Below are 27,022 nucleotides of genomic sequence, written 5' to 3'. Positions count from 1 at the left end.
ATACTGAAGATGAATGGATATAAATGACTGACCAGACGACTTTACAAAGTCAGCAGGCAGGTGTACCTGTCTGGAGAGCTGATGGTAGTAAGCTTGAAGGTAGATTAAATAAGCAGGTATTAGAGTCAGGCTACTGTCCTTCTGAACCGGGTCATCCAGTCCTTTGAAGACAGCCTTCAAATGTCCCAACAAGAGGGGCTGCAAACCACTAACATGACCCCAGGAAACAGGAGGTGGAGGGGGGCACTCCTCTCCCTGAGCTCTGTGAAAGAAGCATGAGAAGGAAGCATGTAGATGTGGGACACTCATCAAACAGAGAAACTGTTGACAGCATGTCCCTTCCCTGTACCTGACCATGCCGGCCTGGAGCTCCTCATGGCAGCCAGCGGTGTGTGTGACTTGTGTGAGCAGAGAAAGCAGAGCTGAGAGACGGTTCAGCTGCAGAAATGGCAGAGAATGTGGGGCTGACATCATGCTGCTGGCAGACTGCAGCGACCTCACCAAGGCTGGGTACAGGTCTCTGGGAGTTAAACACAGGTTAAAAAGGTACAAAAAACTCACTAACATCAGGCTGTTGCACTAACTGTAGAAGATAGAGGCTCCTGACACACAAACTAAAAAAAAAATTTTCAGCAATAACATAACCAATGATTCTGCAAAGCAATGATGCCTTTTAACTTCTAAAAAGGACAATCCCCCACCCGGGCAGAGATGATTGGAGAAAGGAATATTGTGAGGATAATAGTCTGATTTTCTGCAGTTGTAAATTTGCAAAGCTTCTCTGTGGCTATCTTTCTTGATAACTATGTTTACTGCATGTTCAGAAAACACACAGCAAAATAAAACATAGTGGCTCGTCTGCAAAGACTTCTACCTCAGATAGGCACACCCTTACTCACATGTACAGTTGGCTGGCTTGTCCATAGCTGGCAGCTACAGCCCACAGCCTGTAGGCCTCAGTGGTGATCCCCAGGGCCTGGTTAGGCTCCATCAGCAGCTCGCTGGGCTCAGCACTCAAGAGACAGGACAAGCGCTCCCGCACGCCCAGAGAGTTTAACTGGAAAAGCAAGAGCAGAGGAATTTAAAATCATTCCAAGTTTGTTTGTAAAGCACCAATGCCACACAAGGTCCGGCAAGGTGCCTTACAGAAACTAAAATGAAAGACAAAAATAAGAACATTATATGTTTATATATAAATAGAGGGAATTCAATTTAGAAAAAATAAAAAGCAAATGAATGATTACTGACTGAGTGATTTAGGTTTCCAGGTAGTTGAGTCCACAGAGTATTGACAATAACTGCTGCATGGTCTTGTTAGACAACCTAAGGAGTTTACATGGCTCCTGACCAGCAACTCTGAAATCTATATTAGGTTTTAAAACTATCTAATGTTTTAAGAGCCAGAAATCATACTTTCTGTGGTACATTTCATTTTTCCCCATCTCTCAACATAGAGCTGATGAGCCTTGGCAAAAACTTCAGTTGTTTAATCTTCTAATAGAACGTTCTCCTAAAAGCTTTGTGGTTTTGTCAACATGTAGTTTGGCAAATTCCAGTCTGGCTTTTTTATCAATTCTTTTTAAAAATGGCGTCCTCCTTGGTCGCCTCCCTTTAAGTTCACTTTGTCTCAAACAATGACTGAGTGCGCGATCTGACACTGAAGTTCCTTGAGATTTTCTGGGCTCTTTTGTCACCATTAATATTATCTGTCTGTTTGATTTTTCATTCATTTTCTTCATGCAGCCAAATCCAGGAAGGTTGGCTACACTCCTACGGATCTTAAATTTCTGAATAACATGTGCCGCAGTAGACATAGGAACATCAGGCTGCTTGAAGATGATCTTATAACCTTTACTTTTAACATGCTGGTCTAAAATTTTCTTTATAATCTCCGGGGACGAACATTTCCTTAAATTCCCCCGGTACATGTTGAGTGCGGTACGCACCATGTCACCAAAAAGCACAGTGACTACCTGTAGCCCTATCTATAGGCCCACTAAAGATAGTCGACACCTTTGATGCTAATTAGTGACCTTTGGTCACATTATTTTCAGTCTTTTCTAAAGGGTACCATCATTTTTGTCCAGGCCTGTTTCATGAGTTTGTTTTTTAAAATCATTATTTTGAAGCATAGTTGAAAAACAATGTCTGACTTTCATTTGTTCATTTTTTCAGAATTATAACTATTATTATAACCATTGTAAATTTTAAGTAATTTCTTTAAACCAGGGTCTACATGTATATACTGTTAAAGCATATACAGAAATGGCTACTTTAACCAGTTAGTCTACATGCATTTTGGTTTAGCTTTTATATTTAAATACTGGATCAACTGAGTGGAATCTACTTCACCACTGGAGGATGTGTCATCCCAACATACTGCTAGATAAATATCTAAACATCAGAGATGGATCGATGTATCCACCAGCCGATGGTTATGGCTGATACTAGCAGCTTTTTCTTGTATCTGTATTGTCTGATCTGTGCGTGCATTGACCGATTCATTAGTGATTTGAGCAGCCATTCAAATGAAGCACATGGATTACTGCTGCCATCATCTGCTATTTATTGCTTTTTTAAATGCGTTTATTAATGTTCCTTATTTAAAGTAAGACTAGTGTAGTATTTGCCATCATTAAATAAATAAATGGAGGAAGGAAAAGAAATATCAGCTCCAGGAAATCTAAGCAGACTAATGCCAGCATCTTGTTTGAAAAACAAAACTGTATTGGTCAATCTCTGATAAGACACAGTTTTATCAAGTCCATGATGACTTCCTAAAACACATCATTTAAACATTTACCAGTCTGGCACATGCGTGTCTCCCAGATGTTGCCAAAACCCTCAAGAGCTTCATGGCGTCGGCCAGAGGGTGTCCATAAATTGAGACAGGACTGAGTGAAGACGGACACTCCCAGGATGTGGGAAGGAACTCTGACATCACCGTCTCCATCAGACGAGGACAGTCCAACACCTGCGTGTGAGACGCAGCGCCGTTTAATCCAGATGTCGTTTGTATGACTTTGTTAAGTTACCCATGCGCATCTTACCTGGGAGGCAGCTGATGAGGAGTGCCGTGCGACACGTGTTAGGATGAGCAGGATGTCCTGAACAACGCGTGGGGAAGGCCGGATCACCTCTAGAATGTAGCGCAGCCTGGGGAGGAGCTTCATCTTCAACAGACCCTGAAACAGGAACCAGTGTTCAGCAGAGAAAACAGCTGCTGAAACACAAACACCGTAGGTTGTTACCTTAACAACATCCTGCCTGGCAACATCATAATCACTCTTCCTTTCTTCTTTTTCTTTAGCCGTCTCCTTCATGCTTTCACTCAGCCCTTCATCCTCTTCATCTTCCTCCTCCTGTGAGGATGGAAGCAGCGGGAAAGATGCTAGGCCATGATACCAGGAGAAGGTGGAGTCCAAACATTCCTGAAACAAACCCCAAAAAATACCCATACGGAAGCATTTTAAATAAAACTCATCTTCAATAGGAACATCAAAGTGATGTGATTTAAAAGGAAAAGTTTAGAGTCTAACTTCATCTTCCACACACACTAGGAGTGCTTTAAGTGCATGCACAGCTGCAGACATCACTCCTTCGATGTTATCATCGAGGGCAAAGCGAAGCAGGAAGAGAAGACCTGCATCAAGCAGGGTGGATGTAACGCTGCCTTTCAGAACGGATTGGTATCTTCCAGCTCGTGCCTGTTGGAATAGAAGAAAAATGTGTTTTTTCGAGGTATTTCTGTTGTTTTGCCTCACTCTCTGTGTGCAGGTTTAGGTACTTTTGCGATGATGCAGGCAAGGGTGTTGAGAGCCAGACTTCTTTGCTGGATAAGCTGACTCCGAGACAGAATGAATAATTCCTGCAGAGAGTAACCAGCTCGCTGGGGAAAGAAAACAAAACCAGAATAAGAAATCATCGCTTACTTAACAGCTCAATATTAATTAACCACTTTAAGGACATCACTTAACTGTTTATAGGGCAAGTTACCATTTTTGAGACCCCTCAGTGAGGTGAAGATTTCTATTCAGCCATTCAACAAAGATATTACTATGTGGTTGTACATGTTATTTTTGCTTTTGATCATTTAATGATGAATTATTACCTACAGTAAATTAAGTTGAAAGGAAAAGTTAAGAAGTTACGAATAAAGAAAGTAAAAAATCTAAGTAAAAAAGTTTAAAAACTGATTGAAAAATTAAAAAGTAAAGTTAAAAAGTTAAGAAAGTCAAAAGTGTGAGTGCCTCCATCAGCATTAAAAGCTCTAACGGTTATGAAACAGAAAAATTTTTGTTTCTTTCAGTCTGTGTTTATTCGTCATGGATTTCTTGTAGGAGCACTTTTGTTTTTTTATTTTCTTAATATATTAGGGCAAGTGGACTTTTCTCGTTATTACATTGACCTTAATTTTTGCCATCAAAATATACATATTTTTTGAATGTTACAAAAGTAATAAGCTCTTGTTCTATCCTCCAATAACACTCTCGGATAAAAAAATTTATTTTCAAAGTATTTCAATCAGTGCCCTATAAAGAGTTTAAGTTAACATTTCATCATTTTGATAAAATAAAGTTTCCCAGTTTGATAACAATATTGTATTATATTAACCCCTGTATATAAACTGTTTCATCCTCTTTAAATCAACAGACCTCAGGCTCCTCTCCATGGTGGTGCAGACCTAAGTGGGTTGGCAGATCCTCTGAGGGGGGGATTAAGGTCCCGGTGAAGTCAAAACGAGCCAGCATGGCCTTTTAAGACACAAAAAGACACAACATATAACGTGCTAACTAATTAACAAACATTTCTTTCAAAACAGCACTTTCAGCTGAACAAGAAAGTTAGCAAGCAGAACCAAACGTTATATTGTAAATACATTCTTTCCAAAATATTTGTCAAATATCAATATTGCAAAATAGATGTTCAGAAATTCAAATGTGTAGGAAATTTAATTTTGATTCAATTTACTTTTGCATGCAAATAATATCCTGCAGAGGATATTCAGTCATAAGTAACTGAGGAAACCTGCCAAAGATCACAAACTTAATGTATTATAATGACAGATTAGTCATCTGAAGGCACTTTACAGAGACAATATAGTCAGGTTCATACAGCAATCCCCTTTTAACAGCAGGAAATCTCAAGCAGAGCCAGACTCAGAGTGAGCAGCCTTCTAACATCAGATAAGATAAAAAGTCAGATGGTAAAACGAAAGTTAAGAAAAGCTCAAATATAATTAGATTAAAAACAGATAAACAATGCTTTTCAATCGAGGTCCAACCAGATTAGTTCAACTGTTTTTTTATGATAAGTCCCTGGAGTCCATAAATAAAAGAACATAATTATGAAAGTAGGAGCAACAAATGCAAAGATTTAGTCAAATTTCACTTTCAATCTTAAAATGGGAGCTGATAAAAGGTCCTGATATCTCGATCTCGCTGTCCTAGAGAAAGATAAGAGGCCAAAATAATTCCAGAAAGTACCATTAGCTTGTTGCTCCCTAAAAGCCCTTCCAGAAACTGTATGTCGCATTGCAAAGAAACCAGGGCAGAGTGATCACTATAAGATGCAGCTTCAGAGGATTTGAAACAGTATTTCCCCATTTAATAAGCTGCAGGTGATTGAGACATAAGTGGCAAAAAAAAAAATAGACTAATCTCACCAAGAGGAAATAAAAAAACACAGAGATCGAAGTGCTGAATGAATAAAAACACAAAGTTCACAAATATCCCTTAACTGTTAAAAACAGCAATAAAAACATCATCATATGCATCAAGAAACCAATGAAGAAAGTTCAGCCGGGGTCGTGCGTCACCTTTCTGGTTCCTTTCTTTCTGGGTGAAGGCAAGTCCCTCATCCACTCCAACTTCTCCGGCTCCAAGGTGTCCATGTGGAGCCATTCCTTCTGGGGCTTCACAGGGAGATCCTCCTCTAAGTTCATGTATATGAAAAAACAATTAGCATCACCAGTTTTATACAATAAATATACATATTCTACTGATAAACAAACAAATACGTATCAGGAGCTTTTCTACCCTAACTGATACTTTTCTACTAAAGTTTTTTGTTGTTCGGTTGATTACAAAAAACTATTTTCTTTTCCATTCCACCATTCTGCACACATTATACAGAAGTCATACGTATGTTACATAAAACCCCATGCAAGTCGGAATGTAAAAAATTAATTTAATAGATATGAATAAAAGAACACCGTCCTAGCAAAACAAACTGGCCATCATGCAGAAAAGAGGCGATTGCACAGAGACACCATTACTGCGGTAACGATCAGGAAAGGCAGGAAGCTATGGGGATAGCCTACCTGTGACGTTTAACAACAGCTCTCGGTTAGTAAATTGAATAGAAGGGTTTTATTTTTAGTGCCAGTCATTTGATCCTCTCATTCTACAGGATTTCTATTCTGTTTTAGTGGAAAGCATAAAACAGAAAGGCCATTATGGTCACTAATGGGGCTAATGAGGTCACTAGATTGATAGATGGATTGAAAAAAAGATCTTAGGGGATGTTTTTGTAGCGCTAAGGCAGCAGAGGGATTTTACGCCCTCATAGGACATCCTGTTTATGTGAAGCAGCTGTTTCTCCAGTGGAGAGTTCTGAACATTTTTACTGCAATGGATGGTGTTCTGTTAGATGAGCAACCCATAGTCAATACCCGTTAATCCCTTTAGTTTTGTATGAAAAAAAAAACTTTAAACTACCTCAACAGGCATTTATCCCTTTAGCCCAGGGGTCGGCAACCCAAACTGCTCAAAGAGCCATATTGGACAAAAAATAAATAAAAAATCTGTCTGGAGCCGCAAAAATGTAAAAGCCTTATATCAGCCTCGTATAGCAACACGGGCTCTAAGTGTATTATCCCACTATAGAAAAGGACTATATGGGCTTAAATATATAATAAGCATTCACGATTAAATTTTTATCCTGAAGCAAATGTCACATAGTAGCCTGAGGTGACGGAGGAACAGTGAATGCTCCCATCACGCACCACTTCACCGAGCGCCGCTTCACCACCTTAACTGTGCGGTTTCAGTTTTCTTGCAATGATGAAATTATATAAACACAACAAAGAAATCTTTCTATGGTGGAAATGTTTCTGTTGGGAGGAGTTTATTGAGTCATGAGGAACCAAGCAGGAACTGACACCCATCAGAGCAGAGCTCTCTAACCCTGAAATCCCACATCATCCGTCACCATCGTTTATTGGTCTGATTATTTTTAGGATTTGGGGAAAAAATGGAAGAAAGTTCAGATACCTGCATCAAAGCACTGCCTGTTTGATCTTTGGATGGTTTTCCATCCTTGCAACAAAACTAGCACCAGTAGTGGAGTTTGGAGATGCAATCCAGTTCTTAAATCTATCTTTGCGTTTCTCTAATTAATCCTGCAATCGCACTTTTTCTCTCACTCCCAGCTTGGTGGTGGGCTGCAGATTTAGCCTTCCCTGGAAATGCCTTTCCAAATTGTTCTTTTTTTTTGACACCCTCTCATTACAAAGCAAAAATGCAGGCAATCGTTCAGCATTGATAATGAAAGCAAATGAGTCGGCCTATTTGAATCCTCTTTTCTCATCAGCTATCTTTCTTTTTTTATATTCCGAGACACACCTGCAGCTTTGTTTGCCTGGCACCGCGCCACGCTGGTTTCCAAGTTATGACCACTGATCTCTATGGCTTTGACGCAAATTATTGTTTACATTTATTCATAAAACAAATGCTTAAAGCATTGGAAAACATTCATTTTTGTTTGCAACCTGCACACCATATAAAAAAAAAAAAATGTTGATAAATTTTGGAAAAAGCTCTAGGGATCCACAAGGGGGAGGCTAAAGAGAGGCTCCAGAGCCGCCGGTTGCCGACCCCTGCTTTAGCCATATACAAAAAAACTATTTAATTACTTACTTCTTGTTGTTTTTTTAAGCGTATAGCGATCTCAGCTTAGTTTGTTGGTTTTTTGTACATGACTATAGGGATACACGCCTGTTGAGGTAGTTTGAAGTCTATATTTCGTACAAAACTAAAGGGATAAACACAAATCTGGCGTCTTGCGCATTGACTATGGGTATGCTGGTCTGACGGCTTATGCTCATCTGACAGAACAACGGCACCGACTACTGCTGAGAACCACGGACAGCGACTGGTATTTATTCCTGGAATGAACTGTGATACTTTTGGACTTCAGTATATCTCACCAGTTAAAGGAGGAGGTGCTTTCGGTTCCTTTTCCTCCTCCATCTCCACCTCCTCTGGACTCGGACACAACACAGCAGCATTGTAAGACTCTTTGCTTTCCACGTTTTCAGCAGGAGAACCTTCTATGCTGCATTTATCCTCTGCTGTGCTTTCAGATGGGAGATCATTCAGAGATTTCCTTGATCTGATAAACTCCACCAGTCTGGGATCTGAGGGGGACATTGAATCAATAATGACGTGAAACACAAAAACAATAACATCTGTTTGATGTAGATGTTTTGGGGCTAAAATTAAGGTGGACAGAACCTCATTTTTAAAGATCTTTTTTTTTCTCACCAAGCTGAGACAAAAGTTTCTTCTGCTCTTCCAGGATCTCAGATTGAGACATCCCTTCGAGCTTTGCCTGGTTCTCTTTGTGGATCCTCAGAGTCTCTACAGAACTGTCTGTTCCCAAAAGACCCTCACCAGACACCAACCTAGGACCTGAGTTTGAAGGAATATAAAAGCAGAGAGGATAGATTCGATGGTGTTTGCTTAAGAAATCAGCCTTTAAAGAGGTGTCAATTCTAAAGTTACTCACGATCCCCAGAATCCGAGGAGAGAATCTGTCCTCCTGGCTCAGAGTTCTGAAGAGCTTCAGCTAAAGATGGTTTCGCAGCTTTTGCTTCTTTTAGTCTTTGAGCTGCAATCTGACGTGCAAAGATGCTCCTCCTCCCTTTGACTGATGAAGATGGAACCTGTAGGTTCAGTAGAATAAAGCCAAACCTTTTTAGAAGAGATAACAATCTCAACAGTGGCTGTTTGCATTTAAGGAAAGGTGCCTTGCTAAAAGTATTTAAACCAAAATTAACTTTTCCATGTTTTTTTGACTGTACGCGGCTGTCCGACACAAAGCAGTGCACGAATGGAATTAGAAGAAGCATTGTAGATGCCTTTCAGAAGTTTTGAAGGACAATAATCTCAAAGGTCTGATACACATTTATATTTATCACCTTTAACCCTGATAATGGAACAACAGAAACTCTGGAGAAGCTGCATAGATCCATGCCAAATTTGTTGGATTATATTGTTTTAAACAGACCTTTTAGCCTACAAGCAAAGTACTACCCATCTACAAAGACAGCATGTGACCATCAAAGCATGGTGTTTGCTGAATCATGCTATTTTAAAGCGGGGATTTGAAAGACAGGGCTGATGAGAATCCTGGAAGACCTTATTAGATGCAGCAGAAGTTTGTCTTCCGTCAGGACAACAAGCCTTAACATACAACTTGTGCTACCTATGAAAGGTTTAGATCTTAGCATATATGTGTGATAAAAAAAAAAAAAAAGCCCAGTTTGAGTCCAGACCAAAATCCAAGTGGCAATCTGAAGCAATACAAAAAAATGAGCTTTTACAGCAAAACGAATGGGTAGTTATTTCTATGCACAGATGTTCAAATCTGCTAGAGACATACCAACAACTAAAGATCCACTGATAAAGGCTTTTTAAGGACGCAGCTGATATCGATTATTTTAACATCAGTCGAACCAATCCACAGTATGTAGTGATGATTTTTGAGGGGGCAATTTTTGAAGCAGATATTGTTTTTTTATCCCTATATTTTAATGGATAAAATATGTTATACAAGTCACAATCAAACAACCAAAACAAGAAAAAAATAAAGACATAAAAAAACATGAACAATGATGCAAATGGAAGAAGTGGCAATGGATGCCCTTCAATTGATCTTAAGGCAATAGCTCCTGGAGGAACCAATGAATCAGGGACACATTCATGCATCAGCCGACATTTTAGAAAACAGTTGATGCATCGGTCTATCTATACCCAAAAGGACCAGCAGCTGTAATTGCAATGAATGGCAGTTTGACAGAGTGTAGATTAGGGTTGTCATGATACAAAATTTTTTAATTCGATACCAGTACTCGGGGGGAAATAGTCGATACTCGATACAATTTTCGATACCACGAGGTTAAAAACAAAGACCCCAAAATTTAACAAAAATATTTTCATTAATAAATGAAATACAAAAAATAAATAACTACAATAAAAACTATATTTTGAGGTTGTATTCTGTGAACAATATTAAGCAAGCTTGATAAAAAACTAACAAAATAACTTAAGTGTTCCTTCCTTGGCTATGCTTTGCACACATAACAATGACACTAGCCAAACCAGTTAACAAACAAAACTAATTCTCAGCAGCTGCACCTGTTACAGAAAAAGTCTGAAACTGAAACAGAATTATTCAATCACACTGTGTTCAGAAAGTGCATTTTCTCCTATTCTACACTCTAGATGAATGACTGTGTAGGTGCCAGTGGTGGAAGCACTTCTGAAAATAAGTATCGTATCCAGATACGTTTTAGCATCGATGCTTTTTTGAGTATCGATACTTTTGACAACCCTAGTGTAGATTCAGTGGGGGATGACAAAAGAAATGCAGGGCACAATCTGCATTTTTTCATCTGTGAAAGGGTTGGAGAGTCTATTATTTACTGAACTTCCTGTTAGCTATTTATTCAAATCATCAAGTTGGAATATCTATTAAAACTATATTTTTTTGGGGGGGGGGGGGTATAACCATTGCCTTTTATCACCATGCAGGTAATTTTTATGAATTAATTTAAAAACTATAAAAATGACAAGAACCTGAAGTAAATTTATACACATGAAATTATTAGCAAACTATACCTGACTGCTGGTTTCTGAGCGGTGGAGTACTTTGGGAAAAGCCAGTCCTGTTGACGCCGGTAAGGATATAGGAGCACAGCTGGTGTCTCTCTCCTTCAAGTAAACAAAAACTTCTTAAGGTCCAAATTTTAAAAAAAAAGACAAGAAAATGGTGATACATATTTAGATTAGATTTACATCTAGATAAACCTAAATAGTTAATTCTATGACATATACTGTTTACATGTGCACTGATTTCACCAATACAATTAGCAAACAGGTGCCCCCATATCCCTGCTGGTTGATATTTTTACAAACACTTACAACAATCTTGGAGAGAACAGCACTGATGTGGGTATCATGTCTGTCCAGCCTCTCCCCAGCATCCTCATCCTCAAAAGTGACACGACTGGCTTTAAATCGAGACTTCTTGGGAGGGGCTGGTGTTAGAGAGGGCAGCTGGTCTGGAAGATCTAAAACAAACACATTTGGGACTAAATTATTCCAAAGCAGAGCAGCAGTTTGGTGTTCTGACAGTAGTGGCTTGTTTTTAACCTTCAATGGTGACCATATCTTTCTGATGTCCTTCATTTTCACTGCCGTGCACTCCATCAGCATCTCCCTCAGCATCTCCTGCCTCTCCTCTCCTCTTGTCAGGACGGCGGACCATACAGGCAGCCGAGGGAGCTCCGGAGGTCAGGAAACGCTCCTGTTCCCTCAGGAGGTCTGCCTCAGAGTCGGTGGGTTTTGGACGTCGCAGCATCCCGCTGAAGCAAATGAAGATGACATTAAAAACACCTGATCAATAAGTAATAAAACTAAAGAGAATTCAGATTATTATAGATACAATCATTTTATCTTTGTAAACAACTATTATGTACATTCATTATTTTCTTTATTTTTCTTTTTTGTTATTAGAGCACCTGTCTAATGTTCTATGTAACTATATGTCAGTATGTTTGTACAATTTCTTCAATAAAGTTCTAATAAAAAAATTAAATAAATATAAACCTTCACTTCCTTTCATTAGAAGGAAAAACAGACCAGGTACATTCATCTTTTTTTAATCCATTTCGTATTTCAGTTTAGAAATTTGCAACTCTATTTTCAACTGTTTCATAAATGGCTTGACGACTTTTCACTGTTAATCAGATTTCAAACAGTAAGATTTTTGTTTTTAAAAGTGAATTTCTGAGCTAAGCTGAAACAGATCCGTTTATTTGCTGTTATTAGAAGTTAATTTTCGGCTCATATTCGGTTTCAACGTGTCACCCTAACTCATTAACTACGTTAATACATACATATATCATTTGACAAGGCAAGCTGAAGATTATTTTAAAGATTATAAGATCTTTAGTCCGCTTTTGATGTTCTGTTTTTCACGTGCAGTTTATAACTGAGCACAAGTGTAAATGTTACGTTCAGCGAACGTTAGCTTAAAATTAAAGCCGTTCTAGTTAAAGATGAAACTCGCTTCAAATAATAATAATAATGTAATAATATTTTTAATTAGTGTGGTTTGAGCTAACCTTTTTTAAGAGATAAATCCTGGAGGATCCTCACCGAGATAGCTGGTTCACCCGGAAGACTTTGAGTGTAGGACAACATACGAGCTCTTCAAAATAAAAGCTCATCAAGGAAAAAACAAAACAAAAACATCTTCATCTCTTTATTCTCCAAAGAGTGAAAGTAAAATAAGCAAGGGAGAAGCAACACAAATGAATAACACCAAACTTAGTGATACTGTAACATTATCTCTCTTTCATATTGATGTTTTTATTATATATATGATCAGTGGACAAGATGATTTAGAAACCTACAGGATATCAATGACGTAAAGATAATAATTAGAATAGAATAGAGTATTTATTTGTACCACAGTCGAAAAATTCAACTCAAAACTTAAATATAAGCTTAAAAGGTAAAGGAAACAAATGAAAAACTATTAATTTTATCAGTATTATCTTTATCGATTAAAACCGTTTTGGTTTTATGTAGGCTAGATATTAATAAGAAACCTTTTTTTATGATTTATCAAATTATTTAAGAATTTGATTTTATTCATCCACACATTAATCCACAAGGTGGCGGTGATCAATCTATGCTCTATTCCCGAACCACTTTTAAAAGAAGGAAGAAGAAGAAGGATCAGTCGATTGCCCTGTGGTTCACACTCCTCGCCAGTTGGTGGCGGTAATGCTCACCTAACGTACCTGCCAACCGCCATAAAAAAAAATTCAACAACAACACCAAGAAGAAGAGGGATCAATCATGTCTAAGTTCAGCTCAGTAATTTGGCCTAAAGTTGTTTTATTCGGTGACTCAATCACACAGGTTTGTTTTATTCAATAAAGCTTGTATTTGTTTCAGCTTCATCTTAATAATAATAATATTCTTCCATCTTTTAGTTTTCCTTTCAGACTAATGGATGGGGAGCAGAAACTGCAAATAAGCTCGCAAGGTGAGTTTATTAACTGATAGTCAGTGGTTTACTTTGATTAAAAACAATCCACTGATCGTGTCATGCGCACAATAAAGCAGGAAGTTCAACCTGTTTCATTTCTACTTCTGGTTTTATCTGATTTTTCTTCATTTTTTTATTTTATTTGCATGGTTAGAAATGTTAATGTTAGCTAGAAATGTTAATGTTTAGATTTTGATGTGCAGTTTGGTCTCCACCACTGAGTTCAAAACAGCCTAAAACAACATGAACAAGCACAATGATTGGACACAACATGATGCTGGAGATGCATTCTTGATTTTTTTTTTTTTTTTTTTTTATGGATCTGTGAATTTAATATTCAGCTCTTGTTTTTAGAAAATGTGATGTTGTGAACAGAGGGCTGTCTGGCTACAACTCCAGATGGGCCAAGATCATCCTTCCTCGCCTGATCAGCAGCCAGAATCCAGCAGAAAACCACATTGCAGCCATAACCGTCTTCTTTGGAGCCAACGATGCTTCACTGGAAGGTGAAGCGTCACTGAAAAACAAGTCTGCAAGACTTATTTCAGTGTCAAATAAAGTAAAATACTTCACTTTCAGTAGATCCTGTCAGTATTACTGTAGAAGGAAGTGAATAAGGGGAATAATCAGGGGCATTATAAGAAAAATAGTCCAGGAATGTCACTTTGCAGTATTGCGTCAAGGTTTTGTGAATTTAATCAGTCTTTTGCACATCTAGAAGCACTGTGCTTTTAAAATTTGTTATTTTTTGGCTCCTGTAGATAAGAACCCACAGCAGCACGTCCCTCTAAATGAGTATTCAGAGAACCTGAAGGAGATCAGCAAGTTTCTGTCTTCAGCTGGTGTTTCAGCAGACAAGGTCATCTTCATCACTCCTCCTCCTATTCATGAGCCGGCCTGGGAGAAGGAGTGCATCCTCAAAGGTAGACTGCAGGCCACTGGTTCGCCTTCTTTCTTCTTTGTATTGATCGTGGCTGATTCCTCTTCTGTGTCTTTCAGGATGTCCCCTCAATCGGCACAACTCTGTGACGGGACAGTACGCTCAGGCCTGTGTTCAGGCAGCCGGTCAGTGTGGATCAGAAGTTCTGGACCTCTGGACACTCATGCAGAAAGACGGACAAGTGAGTGTTGTTCTGAATTAGACAGAACATATAGAACCCTTAAAAATATTCACACCCTTTGGATTTGTCCCCATGATTTGTGATATTGCAGCCACCACTGTTATTCTCTTTTATTAACCTACACAAAGTAATGCACATCTATTACAATTCATTCTAACAAATTGTTTTTATATTTACAAATGTTTTTTATATATTGTTTGAATATAAAGTTGATGTATTTTTAGCATAGGTCCTATTGAGATAGAATCACAGTTTTTCTCACCTGTCTGAGAATTCCAGAGCTGCAACTGGCTCCTTGGTTCATTTAAAATATTAAAAAATTAACTTTTGCCTTGTTTTTGGTATCCTTCTTTTGTTTTCTGCACTCAAAGAAAAAAAAAATAAAAAACTGGCCCCACCCTGGTAAGTTTGGTCTAGAACCGCCACTGATCTTTGTACTTCTAGAACATTAACCATCACCCATATTCCCATATTCTGCAGGGCTTCCAGTCAATGTATTGAAAATGTAAAGTCCATGTTTTTTTTGTTTTTTTTTATTAAAACGCTTGTTTGAATATCTTCGTGATTAAATAAGATAAACGTTCAGATATCTGCAGCTCTAGTGTTTAGCTTCCTCTAGATTTCCCATCACCTGACTACCTTCATGATGATGCCGCCACCGTGTTTCATTGTGTGCAGCATTTTCATGAGGCTCAAAACATTTTACTTTGCCCTTCAGTTTCTTTACTAGATATTATTTGAAAGGTTTCTAAATACATACAGATCTCACAATTCCAATGTATAAGAAAAATATTGAAAACTACATGTTTCTCTACAATAATTTAGCCATCTTGTCAACTCCTAAAAACAAAAATGTATTTTATTGTTTGAAAATGAGGTTGTTGTATTATTAGCCTAGGTCGTAAATGAGATCGAATCAGTTTTTCTCACCTAGATCTCAGAATTCCAGAGCTGCAATTGGCTCCTTCGTTCACTTAAAATATTGAAAATGAACATTTGCTATTAAAACAACAAACTGATGTTTGTAAAGGTGCAAAAGGTCAAAAGAAACAAATTCTTCCAAGTTCATCTTTCTTGAGCTTCCACATTTAACCTGCCATTGATGTTATTTTAACAGCAATGGCAGGTTTCTGCTTTGAGCCCACTAAAGAGTCATATTTCTGCTCAACTGGCCTAACGTTATAGCAACTGATTTGTCTTGAAATGCTGAAAAAACAAACCTTTTTCCTACATGCTGCATTATTCAAACATTGCTGCTCTTCTCCAGGACTACACAGTCTACCTCTCAGATGGGCTGCATCTCTCAGAGAAGGGGAACCAGTTTGTGGCCCAGCACCTTTGGAGCATATTGGAGAGTCGCGTGGCTCACCTGCCCTTCATCCTGCCTTACTGGGGAGACGTGGACGCCAAGAGCCCAGAGAGCAGCCTCCTCTGTGACGCATGAGAGAATGTTCCAGCAGCTAAAACCAAACTGGGTGGAACATTTTGCAAAGGAATCTTTTTTTTTTTTTTCAAATGATCATGAAATTAAATCAAATACTGATGCTTAAAATGTGCAATAAAGATGATTTGTTTTTTTACAAAGATGTTACTGCTGCTGGAAGAAAACATTCATACATGTAGAAAGAAAGGACTACACACAGTATGTAATGCAAAAGATGTATTTTCATACAATAAAATGTTTTACAGCATTAAGATATGACACAGCAGGTAACAGGTGAGACTGCATCAAACTGCAACATGTGCACAGCTCACATTGGCACGACTTTTTTCAAAGCAAACAAACGATCTGAGCACAAGCAGTGCTGCAGAACGGACAATATGATCCGATAAACAGGAGGTTTATAAGCACATAAATCTAAACATACTGGTAGTGCAGGAATCAGTGGAAAATGCTTTTTTTTTTTATTTACCAACATTGAACAAACTCGGTGATATACTAAAACTGTTGCTTCTTGTACATAGGAGCTACGATACAAACACAAGGGTCCAATATGCAACCTCTGAAAAATGTGTGCAAAACAGAGATTCTCCAGTGTTGAAAAGTGCTTTTGTTAAAAACAAACCTAAACTTGAGTGTCCTACAAGTCATAACCCACAATTGATTTCCTCAATAGTTGTGATGATTATGTAACATAATAAACTGAATATACTGGGAGTGGATTTGGTTTAATAAACGGACATTTATAGATGCACTATATTGCTGGAAGTATCGGATCACTGCATCAAAATGAACGTGAATGATGGAATAATTTGCTAACGGTGCTGTTTTTGTATAAAGTTAGGCAGCATCATGACCTTTATCTTATAGAAGAGCTTTAGGATGACTAACAGCAGAAGCTGCAGTTCTGCTTTTCTAATCTAAACGATCACAAACCTAAACTCTGTGAAAGATGTTTTTCCAGAGGAGTTAAAGTCGCTTTTATCAAAAAAGGTCCATCAACAAACTGAACCTACAGATTAAGCAAAGGATATCGAAGTACATGTACACTTAAAAGCACCCAGAAAAGATGCTTTTTGCAATACAGTGTATGAAGATAAGATTGGGAGTTTATTTTCTGAAGGTGCACAACGGCTATTTAATGAAAAACGACACAGTGGGAAAATCAGTCCTCCTTAAAATTAACCTGATTATTCATCAACTTTAAATCTAAACTGTTAAAAATGTTTCACTTTTCAGAATAACATCTATAAACTTCACTGTGTTTCATCTGGATTTTATAAGACAGACCAACACAAAGTGGTTTAGTTGAAAGTGAAAGAAAAATTTGAAATCTTTTTAAACAGATTTGCAAAAAATAAATCTAAAAAGTGTGGCATGCATTTGCATAGAAATCCATCTAAAGTAGCACCTTTTAACTCTTGAATATCTAACAGTTACCTAGATCACTTTCTGCCTTTTATTTTTAGTAAAGCAGCAAACAATTAGTCTGATTTGACTGAGAGGCTTTAAGTTTTCACACGTCATTCACACTTGCCTTATTTGACTGCAGTACCTCCAAATACAGGTACGCTTTGTCCACTAACACGGTTTGTGACTTCATATATCTTTCTTTTAACTTACTTTTTTTTTACTTACTGTCATACTGGGAGGTTGTCCAATTTGTGGAGTACAGGACAATAATAGAAGACTATCAGATAACTGCTCTGTGCACGAGATTTCATTTAGAGATGCTACATTATGGCTGAACATAAAATGCCTTTTTCTCTTATTCATTAGCTAAAATTATTATAAATGTTGCAATGGAGCATAATTTGCTGTTGGTTTATCATATAAAATCGCAGCAAAACACATTAAAGTTAGTGGTGACACTGGGAAAAATGTGAAAAGGTGTAAGAACGTATAATGCATTTCCTAATTCCTCAAACTTCAACAGATCTTTAAAAGGCACAAAATAAGAACTCAAAGCTGTAAAGAAGTGGCTCATTTTAACACATCAAGCTTACATTGTTCTGTTTGTTCTCTAAACGAAGGCGAATGCTTTTCTAAGAGGGAGAGCGGCGCCCTCCGTTCCCTCAGCACTCTGTCTCTTTAGAGTCGAGGCACTCCTGCCTCTTGAGGCGCCGTCGCTCCCTGGATGGGTTCTGACCTGTCAGATCCTCGAAGGAGGATTTCGTAGCCGACGAGGAGGCTCCGGCGGTTGTGAAATCGCCCGACAGCCCCTCCTCTACCAGGTGAGAGTCGCTGCTGGTGTCCTCCGGGATGGTGGCCATCCGCAGGTCCCCTGCGCTGTCCTGGTTGGCGGCGTAGCTCGGGCCGGGGTCCTGGGTAGTGGTGCTGCTGCAGGCCGCGGCTGGGGTCAGGGACCGGGCCTGGCTCTGCAGCAGAAGAGGTTGGGAAGAGGGCGCGGCCCGGGCGGCGAAGGGAGGCTGAGAATGCTTGACGATGCGCACGGGCGCCGACTCGGGGTTGCTCAGGATGTCTTGAGTCTGTGGAGCAAAAACAGCAGGTGAGGAAAAAAACTATGAGAAGCTCCTGCTTTAGACTGAGGTGGGATCCATTCCTTGTTTACTTCATTCTGGTTATGAAAAACTATCCGATTACTCTCCTGGACTTCAATCTTTACCAAAAAGTAGGAGTTTATTACTGCGATCCTTGTATTTATGTTATATCAGAGGAAATAAAGTAAACCCCACTCCCCTTTAAACTCACATCTAGGTTGGAATGAGTAAAGAAACCTTTCTTTCAGTGGACATTTGGAGTCGATAAAGACACAGTGGTCTGAAAAAGTATTTACCCCATGCATGTTTGTTCTCTTTTTAGCCTTTTTGTCACACTTTACAGTTCGGAATCCAAAACTACAATAAAATTCTAAAGAATACTTATCAGCTTTTGAAGACGGGTTCAAACTCGCTAATGTAGCATGATGACGATCGAAGCGAAAATTTAAGTATAAGCTATTCACAGTAGAAACCCTCTAATGTTGATTAATTACAATAATCACACAAAGCAGTGGGGAGGGAAGCCTCCACATAATGGAGGTAACGTCTTGTAAAATACTAATTCTCCTTTATCATAAAGGATTGACAGCTTTTCTCCTCAATAAATGAATAATAAAAAAACAACAACTATGAGTGATACTTATTTTTCTTATGATCTCAAACATCTAAATGTGACAAAAGACGTAAAGGCAGAAGAAATCTGTAAGGGGGCAATACTTTGAAAAATGTGTCATATTTGGTTCTTAAGAGAAAACCTGAAGCCAAAAGTCATGCCAGACAGCTGATTGAATGACGTCTGGAACAAATAAAATAAATCTACATACGCTCAGGTCAAAATGTCAACAAAAAAGAAAGGTCTACAGAGGAATGTTGCCTCAGTCTTGACATTGATCCAATTAAGCTCAAATTTGACCTACAGTGTACGATACCACAGTTAGCTTTAACAGCAGCAGTTGCAAACTTAAAATGACGACACACTCCATCTTATACCACAAAGGACAACATGTTTCAATCCTCTTGCTCTTTGAATACTCCTAAAATTCAGTCTTGCCTCCCTGAAGTAATTCCTGATCAGATCAGACAGAGTCCGTGACGAAGAACACAGTCTCCACTTTGTGTACATGCAGGACAAAGATGGGAAGTGTGCGGTCAGATCAGTGATTACTTCAAAGAGAAAGTGACTCCAGGAGTATCCCCAGCGGAGGCCACTGACCATGCACTCAATGGCAACACATGGCAACACCAGGCAGTGGCACAGACTCACTCACCTACAGCAGGAGCTCTATTACAAACCTCCACCATCTGCTGCGGTGCCGGGGCAGAGAGCGATCAACAGGTCATTCTGGAAGCCTAGCAGTGATGCATGATCTACCAGATGGATCAAACCACCTCAGCTATTCTCCTTATAAGAAACTATCAGCTGTCTGAATTTGTTCCAGATTTATCTGAATCCTGATGCAAGTTTTATTTTATAGAAATCCTCTAAACCCTAAAAGATTGTAAGCTAGTTACAATAAGTTTGATCATTATAGGTTAAAGCAATGAGCTACCATTCCTCCAACCTAATAAGATGTTAAGGCCCCTTATGACCAGATTAAGACCTTCCTACAATCTCCAGAATCTGCTGCAAAAATAACAACATCTTCTTAGACTAGTACTTATTATCATAAGGATCCAGAGCTTCTTGATACCTCCAGCAGTCCATAAGATATAAGCAGCAGGTTCCCTTTATGAGGCTACCACATCCCAGCCCTGATTGGGTCCAACCTTCAGCATACTGTATGCACTAGAACATTACTTTACTAAATATAAACCGCCGCAAGTATCATGCCGGCCCGCAGACTAGGGCTGAAAAAATTTATCGGATTCAGTAACTAATTTAGTAATTGATTCATCGCTAACTGCCATATTGAGACTCTAAAACGTACCTTTAGCTGACAGGTCAACAATAATTATACAAAAATTAATAAATATAATAATAAATAAAATCTATCTGTCAGTATGTTCTATCCAGAACTCCTAAAGCTTAACATTTTTTGTTTCACCTGGTTTAATTATTATATATTAATTATTCAAAAAAATAATGGGCAGATGAAATCAATTTGAAAAATAATTATTAGTTTTGACACTGGTTCCTCTGTATAAGCTAGAATATCAGCAACACTTTTATTGGATTTATCAATTTAGTTCCAATAGTAAATAGTGGTGAGATTATATTTTAACTTAAGACTTTATCTTCCTGATCACTGCACATGTAACACCAGGACTTTCTTTTAATAGCCTGGAAGTTAGGTAGTCTTCCAGATTTCCAGCACAACCAAATATAGGTGCAATTTGGAGATGTGCGTACTTTTCAGGGAAAAACACAAACAGATCTGTCTGTAAGGAGTCTCGGTATGGTGTATTATCCAATGATGTAGAGAGGGTACTTTTTATATTTTTGTTTCTCCTGCTTGGTGAGATCTTTTAGAGCGAAGAGTTTGAGAGTTCTGCCAGGAGATTGTGATTGTAGTAAGGTTGTAGGATAGACATGAGGAGCATGCAGCATGAACAGCCTGATGTTCTCTGAACATTAAGCTGTGCAGCTGTATGCGTTTCTCACAGAGCAGACATGCTCCCCAATGCTCCTCCCAGCATCGGATGTATATTGCAGTAAAACCAGTCTTGTGCGACGGAATCTGCTGCAGCACACAAAATAACGCTGAGAACCTGCAAAGACTGTAGTTTGGTTTTAATCTAGCATGAAGGGTGCCCAACATTTATATTTCTTTACATCCTAAATTAAAAACAAAGTCCAAACTGTTGTAAAAACTGTTGATCAGTTATATTAAAATACAAATTGGGTATAAATCCAGGTAGATCTTGCAAACTACCACTAACATCAAACTTTTTCCCTCCCACTTTTTTTTTTAACCGAGTGCCAGGCAGATTAGTCCTTAAAAGGCAAATGTTTGATTAGTTTCAGTTAGTGTAGCAACAAGGCAAGTGCACAGGAAGTCAAACAATTGTTGAAAAAAGACAGGGAGCTTACGCTGGGAGCGAAGTAAAAGGATTTGGCGTTCTCTGCGTACTGCTGATCAAGTCGTTTGTCCTTTAGAAAGAAACAAGACAGTCAACAGGTGAGAAAGGTAACTACCAGAGAGTAAGACAGGAGTAACATTTTTGAAGGAGATGTGGACAAAGGTAACTTTAAAGCTTCTTACCACACAGTAAACCAAGATGCTGAGAGGAATCCAGAAAATAAGGGAAAACACCACGACTGAGCCCACTATGTTATCAGCCAAGAACTTCCCTGATTTACAAATAAAACCGTAAGAATACAAACAGAAAAGGAGCCAAAATACTTATCAATATTAGACTGGATTCAAAGTTCTTCACTGTGATGCTAGAGCAACTTTCTGGGACTGACTTACCAAATGTGTTGATGTCCAGTTTGTCAATGAAATCCCACAATCTTTCTATCACATCCTGCACCTGCTTCATGCATTTCCCCTGTTTGATGATAGAATAAAAATGAGCTTGAAACCTGATCAAGCAAGCAGCAAAAATGCAGATTTTCCCACTCACGTTTCCATCACAGAAGCCAACGGTGCAGGGTTTCCCTTTGCGAAGGTAAAGGAAAGTGCCATCGGGGTATGTGAACGGAGAACAGATCCCATGTTTCCTGCAGCACACCTTGCAGGAATCACTTGTTTCTACAAGAGGCAAGAATCCAAACAAAGAGCATTAAAACGTCCTCTGCCACAACAGTTATTTTTCTCAACCTTTAACCTCATTTTTCTTTCAGCTGCAGCAAATCTTACATCCTAAGATTTGTTTAGATCATCATTCGAGAATAGAAACTATTCTATAATAAAGCTATTTTAGCCACTGATCCCTTTTAATCAAATCAGAAATCATACATTTGTATTTATATAAATGTAAAACACATTATGGACCGCATTCTACTTTTAATAAGAAGCAACAGTTGCTACCTGGAAATGTAATGTTTATTTCCTGTTAGCTACCATTGATTGTGACAGATTTATTTATGAATATTACAACAGATAAATGTAGATTAACCCTGCCACAGACAATAAGTATTCAAACGTCAACAATACAATCCTACAAGGGGAACCAAATTACAAAATATAAAAAAAAAAATAGCTGAATTAAGCATTTCTATTAGATGCTTTTTATAGTATTAAAACAGACCAAGCTAAAACCCCTCCTGGTGTTTTAGTATAACAATCCTGTGGACTTTATGCCCTTTATTATACTCTCTAACGTTAATCCATTTCATGAAGTCATTTTAATGTAAACTTATCTGCCATGCAGACCTGAGATTTTATAGAAACAGGCTCTATCCATAGTGGTAATTATCTTGTTTCTGTAAAATCCGGATAATATTAACATAAATGCCTTCACAGACTAGGGCTGGGTAATTAATTGCATTTGCAACAATTGCAATTTAACAAAACGCAATTTTCCAATTTCAGATGCAATCAATTTTGGTCATAATAAATTTAATACGAGGAAGTAGCTAAATTTTATCCCTTAAGCTGTTGGTAATATGCTAAAAGTAGGTTTGCATCCAGACAGACAGGAATAGAAAGTGGAAATCCATGCTCATACGTAGAATTTAACACTTCTTGACAAAAGGTTTCAGTAAAGTCCTGCAACAAAGGACTCTGGAAAAGTAAGCTTTCCAGATCATGAAAAGGCTGAAACCATGTAGTGAAACATTTAACTGATTTTGGTTAATGCAAAGGAAAATCGAAATAAAATTGCAATATTTAATATATTTGCAATTTTCCTTTTTGGCAAAATCATTCAGCCCTATCTCAGATACTATTTAATTGGCATTTATTTTTCTTTTTTCATACTTTCTATAGAACTTTCTTCTTTTTATCCCTCTAAAGGCAACTGATTTAAAATATTTAATTATATATCTTTCATTAAAAGTGAGCTCAAATACTCCTGTAGACATTTACCGTTGCAGGCGCATGACTGTAGCTTCTCAATGGCTTCGCAAAACGGTTTACACTCTCCTTTGAGACATCGGCCGTTGTCTACACAGATTGTATCGTCCATCGCATTTTCAGGCGGTGGACACTGACTGCTGTTACCTGTTAAAGGAGGAAATGGTTGATAAACACAATTCTATCGTACACACAAAATTCAATGTTGGTGTAAATATTGCAGTTGTAGAGTGAAACCAGCGGAGGGCGATCACCTGTGCAGAAAGACATGCCTTTACATGTGGCACTGATGGGTTCCTGGCATTTTGTCCCTGCCTGCTGATACTGGCAGTTCTTGCAGCACGGGCTGTTTCTGTCACTGCAGAGACACATCAGTCACTCCACTACTCATCTCCTGGAGCCTCTGACCTTACTGATGACTTACCTGCACTTTACATTTTCTCTGAACTTGCACTCTGGAGAACAACAGAGGTCATCATTGAGATGGAGGAGCCCTGGATCGCAGTCTTCCCCTTCTTCTACTCTGGAGTTCCCACAGACTTTACTGTTTCTCTCCTTGAAGCACATCGGAGCCTTGAGCTGCAGCGACTTTCCAACCGAAGCCTTGCTGCAATCGGAGAAACGCTTTGGGGGATAAACACATTTGAAAGTTAGATCTAAAATAAGAAAAAAGAATTGAAAGAATATTTTAATCAATAACATTTCTTTGACCATTTTACTTCTGATCTTTTCTTATTTAGTGAGTAATTACGACTTGTAGATTCCCCAAACTCATCTTATTGACCAATTCTCTAATAAAGGTGCTTTGAGTTTTATCCAAAAAGGGACAGACAGCTTAAGCTGTTCATCTTAAACATGGTTATTTGAACAAAATAATGAGTGTTTCAATCCTTTTACGTTGCTGTACTTATATCAGCCCAGACATTCAATTAAGAGCTCAGGAAATCGTTCCACCCCGTCAGATAATTCTAAAAAGTTTAATCATGTCTGTTTTTGCTTATCCTTTATGTGTAACTGCAACAGTTCAGGCTTGTCCTGAGTTGAAAGTGACGCATCACAGAGTCTCTACAGCCTAATCCGACCAAACTGATGCTTTCAAACACCAAAAAAAAGAAGATGACACCAAAAGCTGCAGCTTCTGCAGGGTTATTAGAAAGCAGATCTCCTCTGAGGAGACAACCGCAACAAAATGAGTTTCTGCCTGCCAAGTGCTGTCAAGGCCAATGGCGGAGGAGGCTCTTCACATTTCTATGTGTCATATTTCACAGGAACAAGTGCGACTCAGCAGTCAGGGTTTTTGAAACAGGATCAAATTAATTTGAACCAGTGAGATGCACTCAGACACAGAGACTTATAGAAGTATTTGTACCATTTTAATCTTTTCTCATTAAAAACTTGAATGTCGTTCAATCGGAGGTTAAACACAAAATAGAACATTTTTATTACCTCTGCGAAGGAGGTTATGATCTTAGGAGAGTAACGTGCATTTGTCTGTCTGTATACAGGATAACTTGAAGACCTATGAGCAGATTTTAATGAAATTTTTGCCAGATGTACACCTCAGTTCTATGAAAAATCCATTACATCTGATGATGATGATCCAGATCACCATCTGGATCTAGGAATCTTTTGAAAGATTCTGTGAATACATGTATTAATTTAAGGTGGAAGTCACAATATTTCAAGGGAAATTAACTACTTGGTGGAGGTCTGCCCACTCTGAGTGCTTTTCTAATTAAGATATGCTGCTGCCATGCAAATGCATTCCAGCAGAATAAGGCATTTAAGCCCTGGTTGTATATTTGCAGTGATTATCTTAAGTTTGAGGTCTCTGGTGTGCTTTATAAAGGACTTTCCTCAATTTAGGTCCACATCTTTCTACCAGGCAGATTTCTCTCTCCAAACAGCGGAAAAGCACCCCTACAGCATGATGTCAGCCTCTTCAGGGTGTCGTTAAGTTACCTTTTTCTTCTTTTTTTTTTCTTAACTACAAAAAAACACATTGGATTTTCTTTCCACTTTACAATAATCCCCTGCTTTGTTTAAGTCAGAAACAAAAAATACAAATAATTGTATATGCTTCATAAGCATAGTTTGGTTTTTACATTTTACATCAGAACGGCTCTAAATGACACAAAACTCATATTGGTGAATAGAACATGATGTAATAACGTAAAATCAAGGGCCAAATGTAAAAAAAAAACGGAGTTCCCCTTTAAATATATATATATAAAATAAAAATAAAAACACCTTAAAATCTCCATCATTAAACAATTAGCTTGCATAAAGTAAACAAGGTTATAATAGTTTTGGATCTTTCATTCTAGTTTATTTAGTTGCAAATATTCTTCCATCTAATTCATTTACGGTAGATTTAATTCATTTTTAGAACGTAGCTGCTATTTCGATTAGTTATAATTACTCTATTAAGCTTTGCTTTGGTTTAATTTGATTAGTTCTAGTGCTACATTTGTTTGTTGTTTTTTTATACTTAGGTGTATTTTTTGGGCGTAGGATTCCAAAAGGCCAGAGTGCATGCGTAAAGTTTTGCATTGAAGTAATAAAAACTCAGAACCAAACACCATTTTTTTTAAAACTGTTCAGTTATATCTGACTTTAACAGAGTCCTATGAGAAATACACAATTTTTCATCGGGTTGCAAGGCTCTATACTTCTAGTATGTTTTAGTTAGTTTTATAAACACAAAATAAAGCTAAGTTTTAATTTCACTTCTACCTTTGTGTTGCAGTTGTTTTCATTAATTTCCATTAACATTACCGTATTTTCACGACTATAAGGCGCATATAAACGTCTTTTTTTCCCTCAAAATGTGGGGCGCGCCCTATGGTGCGGTGCGCCCTATCTGCGGACGTTGTTGAGACCACCATGAGTATATGAGAACGTTAAAGGGGGAAGTGTGGGCGTGGATTGTGTATAAAAGAACAGGTATGTGCTTTACGCAGAACATTGTTGTCTTAACAACCCTGGAAATGGCAAAGAGACACGCCTATGAAGCCCAGTTTAAACTGCAGGCTATCAGCTACGCAGAGGAACATGGAAATAGAGCAGCTGCGAGAGAATTCAATATAAATGAATCGATGGTTCGCAAGTGAAGGAAGCTGGAAAATGAACTCCGACAGGTGAAGAAGACGCAGCTGAGTTTCCGCGGACATAAGGCGAGGTGGCCCGAGTTGGAGGAAAGACTCGAGCGGTGGATCGTGGAGCAAAGAACGAGTGGGGCCAGCGTTTCAACGGTCACTGTTTGACTAAAAGCAGTAAAGCTAGCGGAAGAAATGAAAATTGAAAATTTTCAAGGAGGTCCATCGTGGTGCTTCCGTTGGTCATATTTACTCTTTATTTGCAAAAATTAAAGGGGGGGAACAGATTATTTCAGGCAGCTGAAATATATGGTCCCCCCCCCCCTTTAATTTTTGCAAATAAAGAGTAAATATGACCAAATCCACAGGATTTGTTATTGGTGATGAGAGGAATAAGCACAGTTAAAGACTTGCAGGTAAATCAATTTCTTCCCCTGTTATGGAGGGGGAACAGAATATTTCAGTAAGCTGAAACATCCATTCTCTCCTCTCCTCCTCCCATATCTTTGGGAAATAAAGAGCAACTGTTTCCAATTTCTCTAAAATTGATATG

At 38.3% G+C, this 27,022-nt stretch overlaps 3 protein-coding genes across 4 annotated transcripts in view; 1 reads left to right on the top strand and 2 right to left on the bottom strand.

The window, feature by feature from the left end:
• The window catches only part of rpap1 (RNA polymerase II associated protein 1), a 32,055-nt gene extending 19,548 nt beyond the window's left edge, over positions 1-12,507 (bottom strand). The window contains exons 1-17 of the mRNA XM_015379246.1: positions 12,413-12,507; positions 11,439-11,650; positions 11,208-11,356; positions 10,905-10,997; positions 8,791-8,947; positions 8,547-8,693; positions 8,210-8,419; positions 5,819-5,934; positions 4,656-4,754; positions 3,788-3,889; positions 3,540-3,707; positions 3,252-3,431; positions 3,051-3,185; positions 2,804-2,974; positions 900-1,057; positions 350-520; positions 67-262 (exon numbers count right to left, since the gene is read on the bottom strand). Coding sequence (XP_015234732.1) covers positions 67-262; positions 350-520; positions 900-1,057; positions 2,804-2,974; positions 3,051-3,185; positions 3,252-3,431; positions 3,540-3,707; positions 3,788-3,889; positions 4,656-4,754; positions 5,819-5,934; positions 8,210-8,419; positions 8,547-8,693; positions 8,791-8,947; positions 10,905-10,997; positions 11,208-11,356; positions 11,439-11,646 — 2,460 coding nt within the window. The 5' untranslated portion in view covers positions 11,647-11,650; positions 12,413-12,507. The remainder of the gene's footprint in view (positions 1-66; positions 263-349; positions 521-899; positions 1,058-2,803; positions 2,975-3,050; positions 3,186-3,251; positions 3,432-3,539; positions 3,708-3,787; positions 3,890-4,655; positions 4,755-5,818; positions 5,935-8,209; positions 8,420-8,546; positions 8,694-8,790; positions 8,948-10,904; positions 10,998-11,207; positions 11,357-11,438; positions 11,651-12,412) is intronic.
• A 597-nt stretch (positions 12,508-13,104) lies between these two features.
• iah1 (isoamyl acetate-hydrolyzing esterase 1 homolog) lies at positions 13,105-16,056 on the top strand. Its single transcript, XM_015379230.1, has 6 exons — positions 13,105-13,217; positions 13,292-13,344; positions 13,702-13,853; positions 14,109-14,270; positions 14,347-14,468; positions 15,736-16,056. The coding sequence occupies exons 1-6, from the start codon at positions 13,155-13,157 to the stop codon at positions 15,910-15,912; spliced, it is 729 nt and encodes a 242-aa protein (XP_015234716.1). The 5' UTR covers positions 13,105-13,154; the 3' UTR covers positions 15,913-16,056.
• Positions 16,057-16,147: 91 nt separating this feature from the next.
• LOC107087577 (disintegrin and metalloproteinase domain-containing protein 17-like) overlaps positions 16,148-27,022 on the bottom strand; it is a 28,872-nt gene continuing 17,997 nt past the window's right edge. The window contains exons 12-20 of one of the 2 annotated variants that reach the window (XM_015379228.1): positions 23,796-23,995; positions 23,626-23,729; positions 23,384-23,518; positions 21,978-22,105; positions 21,824-21,902; positions 21,614-21,702; positions 21,442-21,501; positions 19,679-19,715; positions 16,148-18,398 (exon numbers count right to left, since the gene is read on the bottom strand). In XM_015379228.1, coding sequence (XP_015234714.1) covers positions 18,001-18,398; positions 19,679-19,715; positions 21,442-21,501; positions 21,614-21,702; positions 21,824-21,902; positions 21,978-22,105; positions 23,384-23,518; positions 23,626-23,729; positions 23,796-23,995 — 1,230 coding nt within the window. In that variant the 3' untranslated portion in view covers positions 16,148-18,000. The remainder of the gene's footprint in view (positions 18,399-19,678; positions 19,716-21,441; positions 21,502-21,613; positions 21,703-21,823; positions 21,903-21,977; positions 22,106-23,383; positions 23,519-23,625; positions 23,730-23,795; positions 23,996-27,022) is intronic. The other variant, XM_015379229.1, reaches the window with a different exon arrangement.

This window comes from Cyprinodon variegatus, unplaced genomic scaffold (assembly GCF_000732505.1).
Source record: "Cyprinodon variegatus isolate N-32 unplaced genomic scaffold, C_variegatus-1.0 Scaffold187, whole genome shotgun sequence".
Lineage (NCBI taxonomy): Eukaryota > Metazoa > Chordata > Actinopteri > Cyprinodontiformes > Cyprinodontidae > Cyprinodon > Cyprinodon variegatus.
Note: the sequence above shows the minus strand (reverse complement) of the source record. Positions and strands in the feature narration are given on the sequence as shown.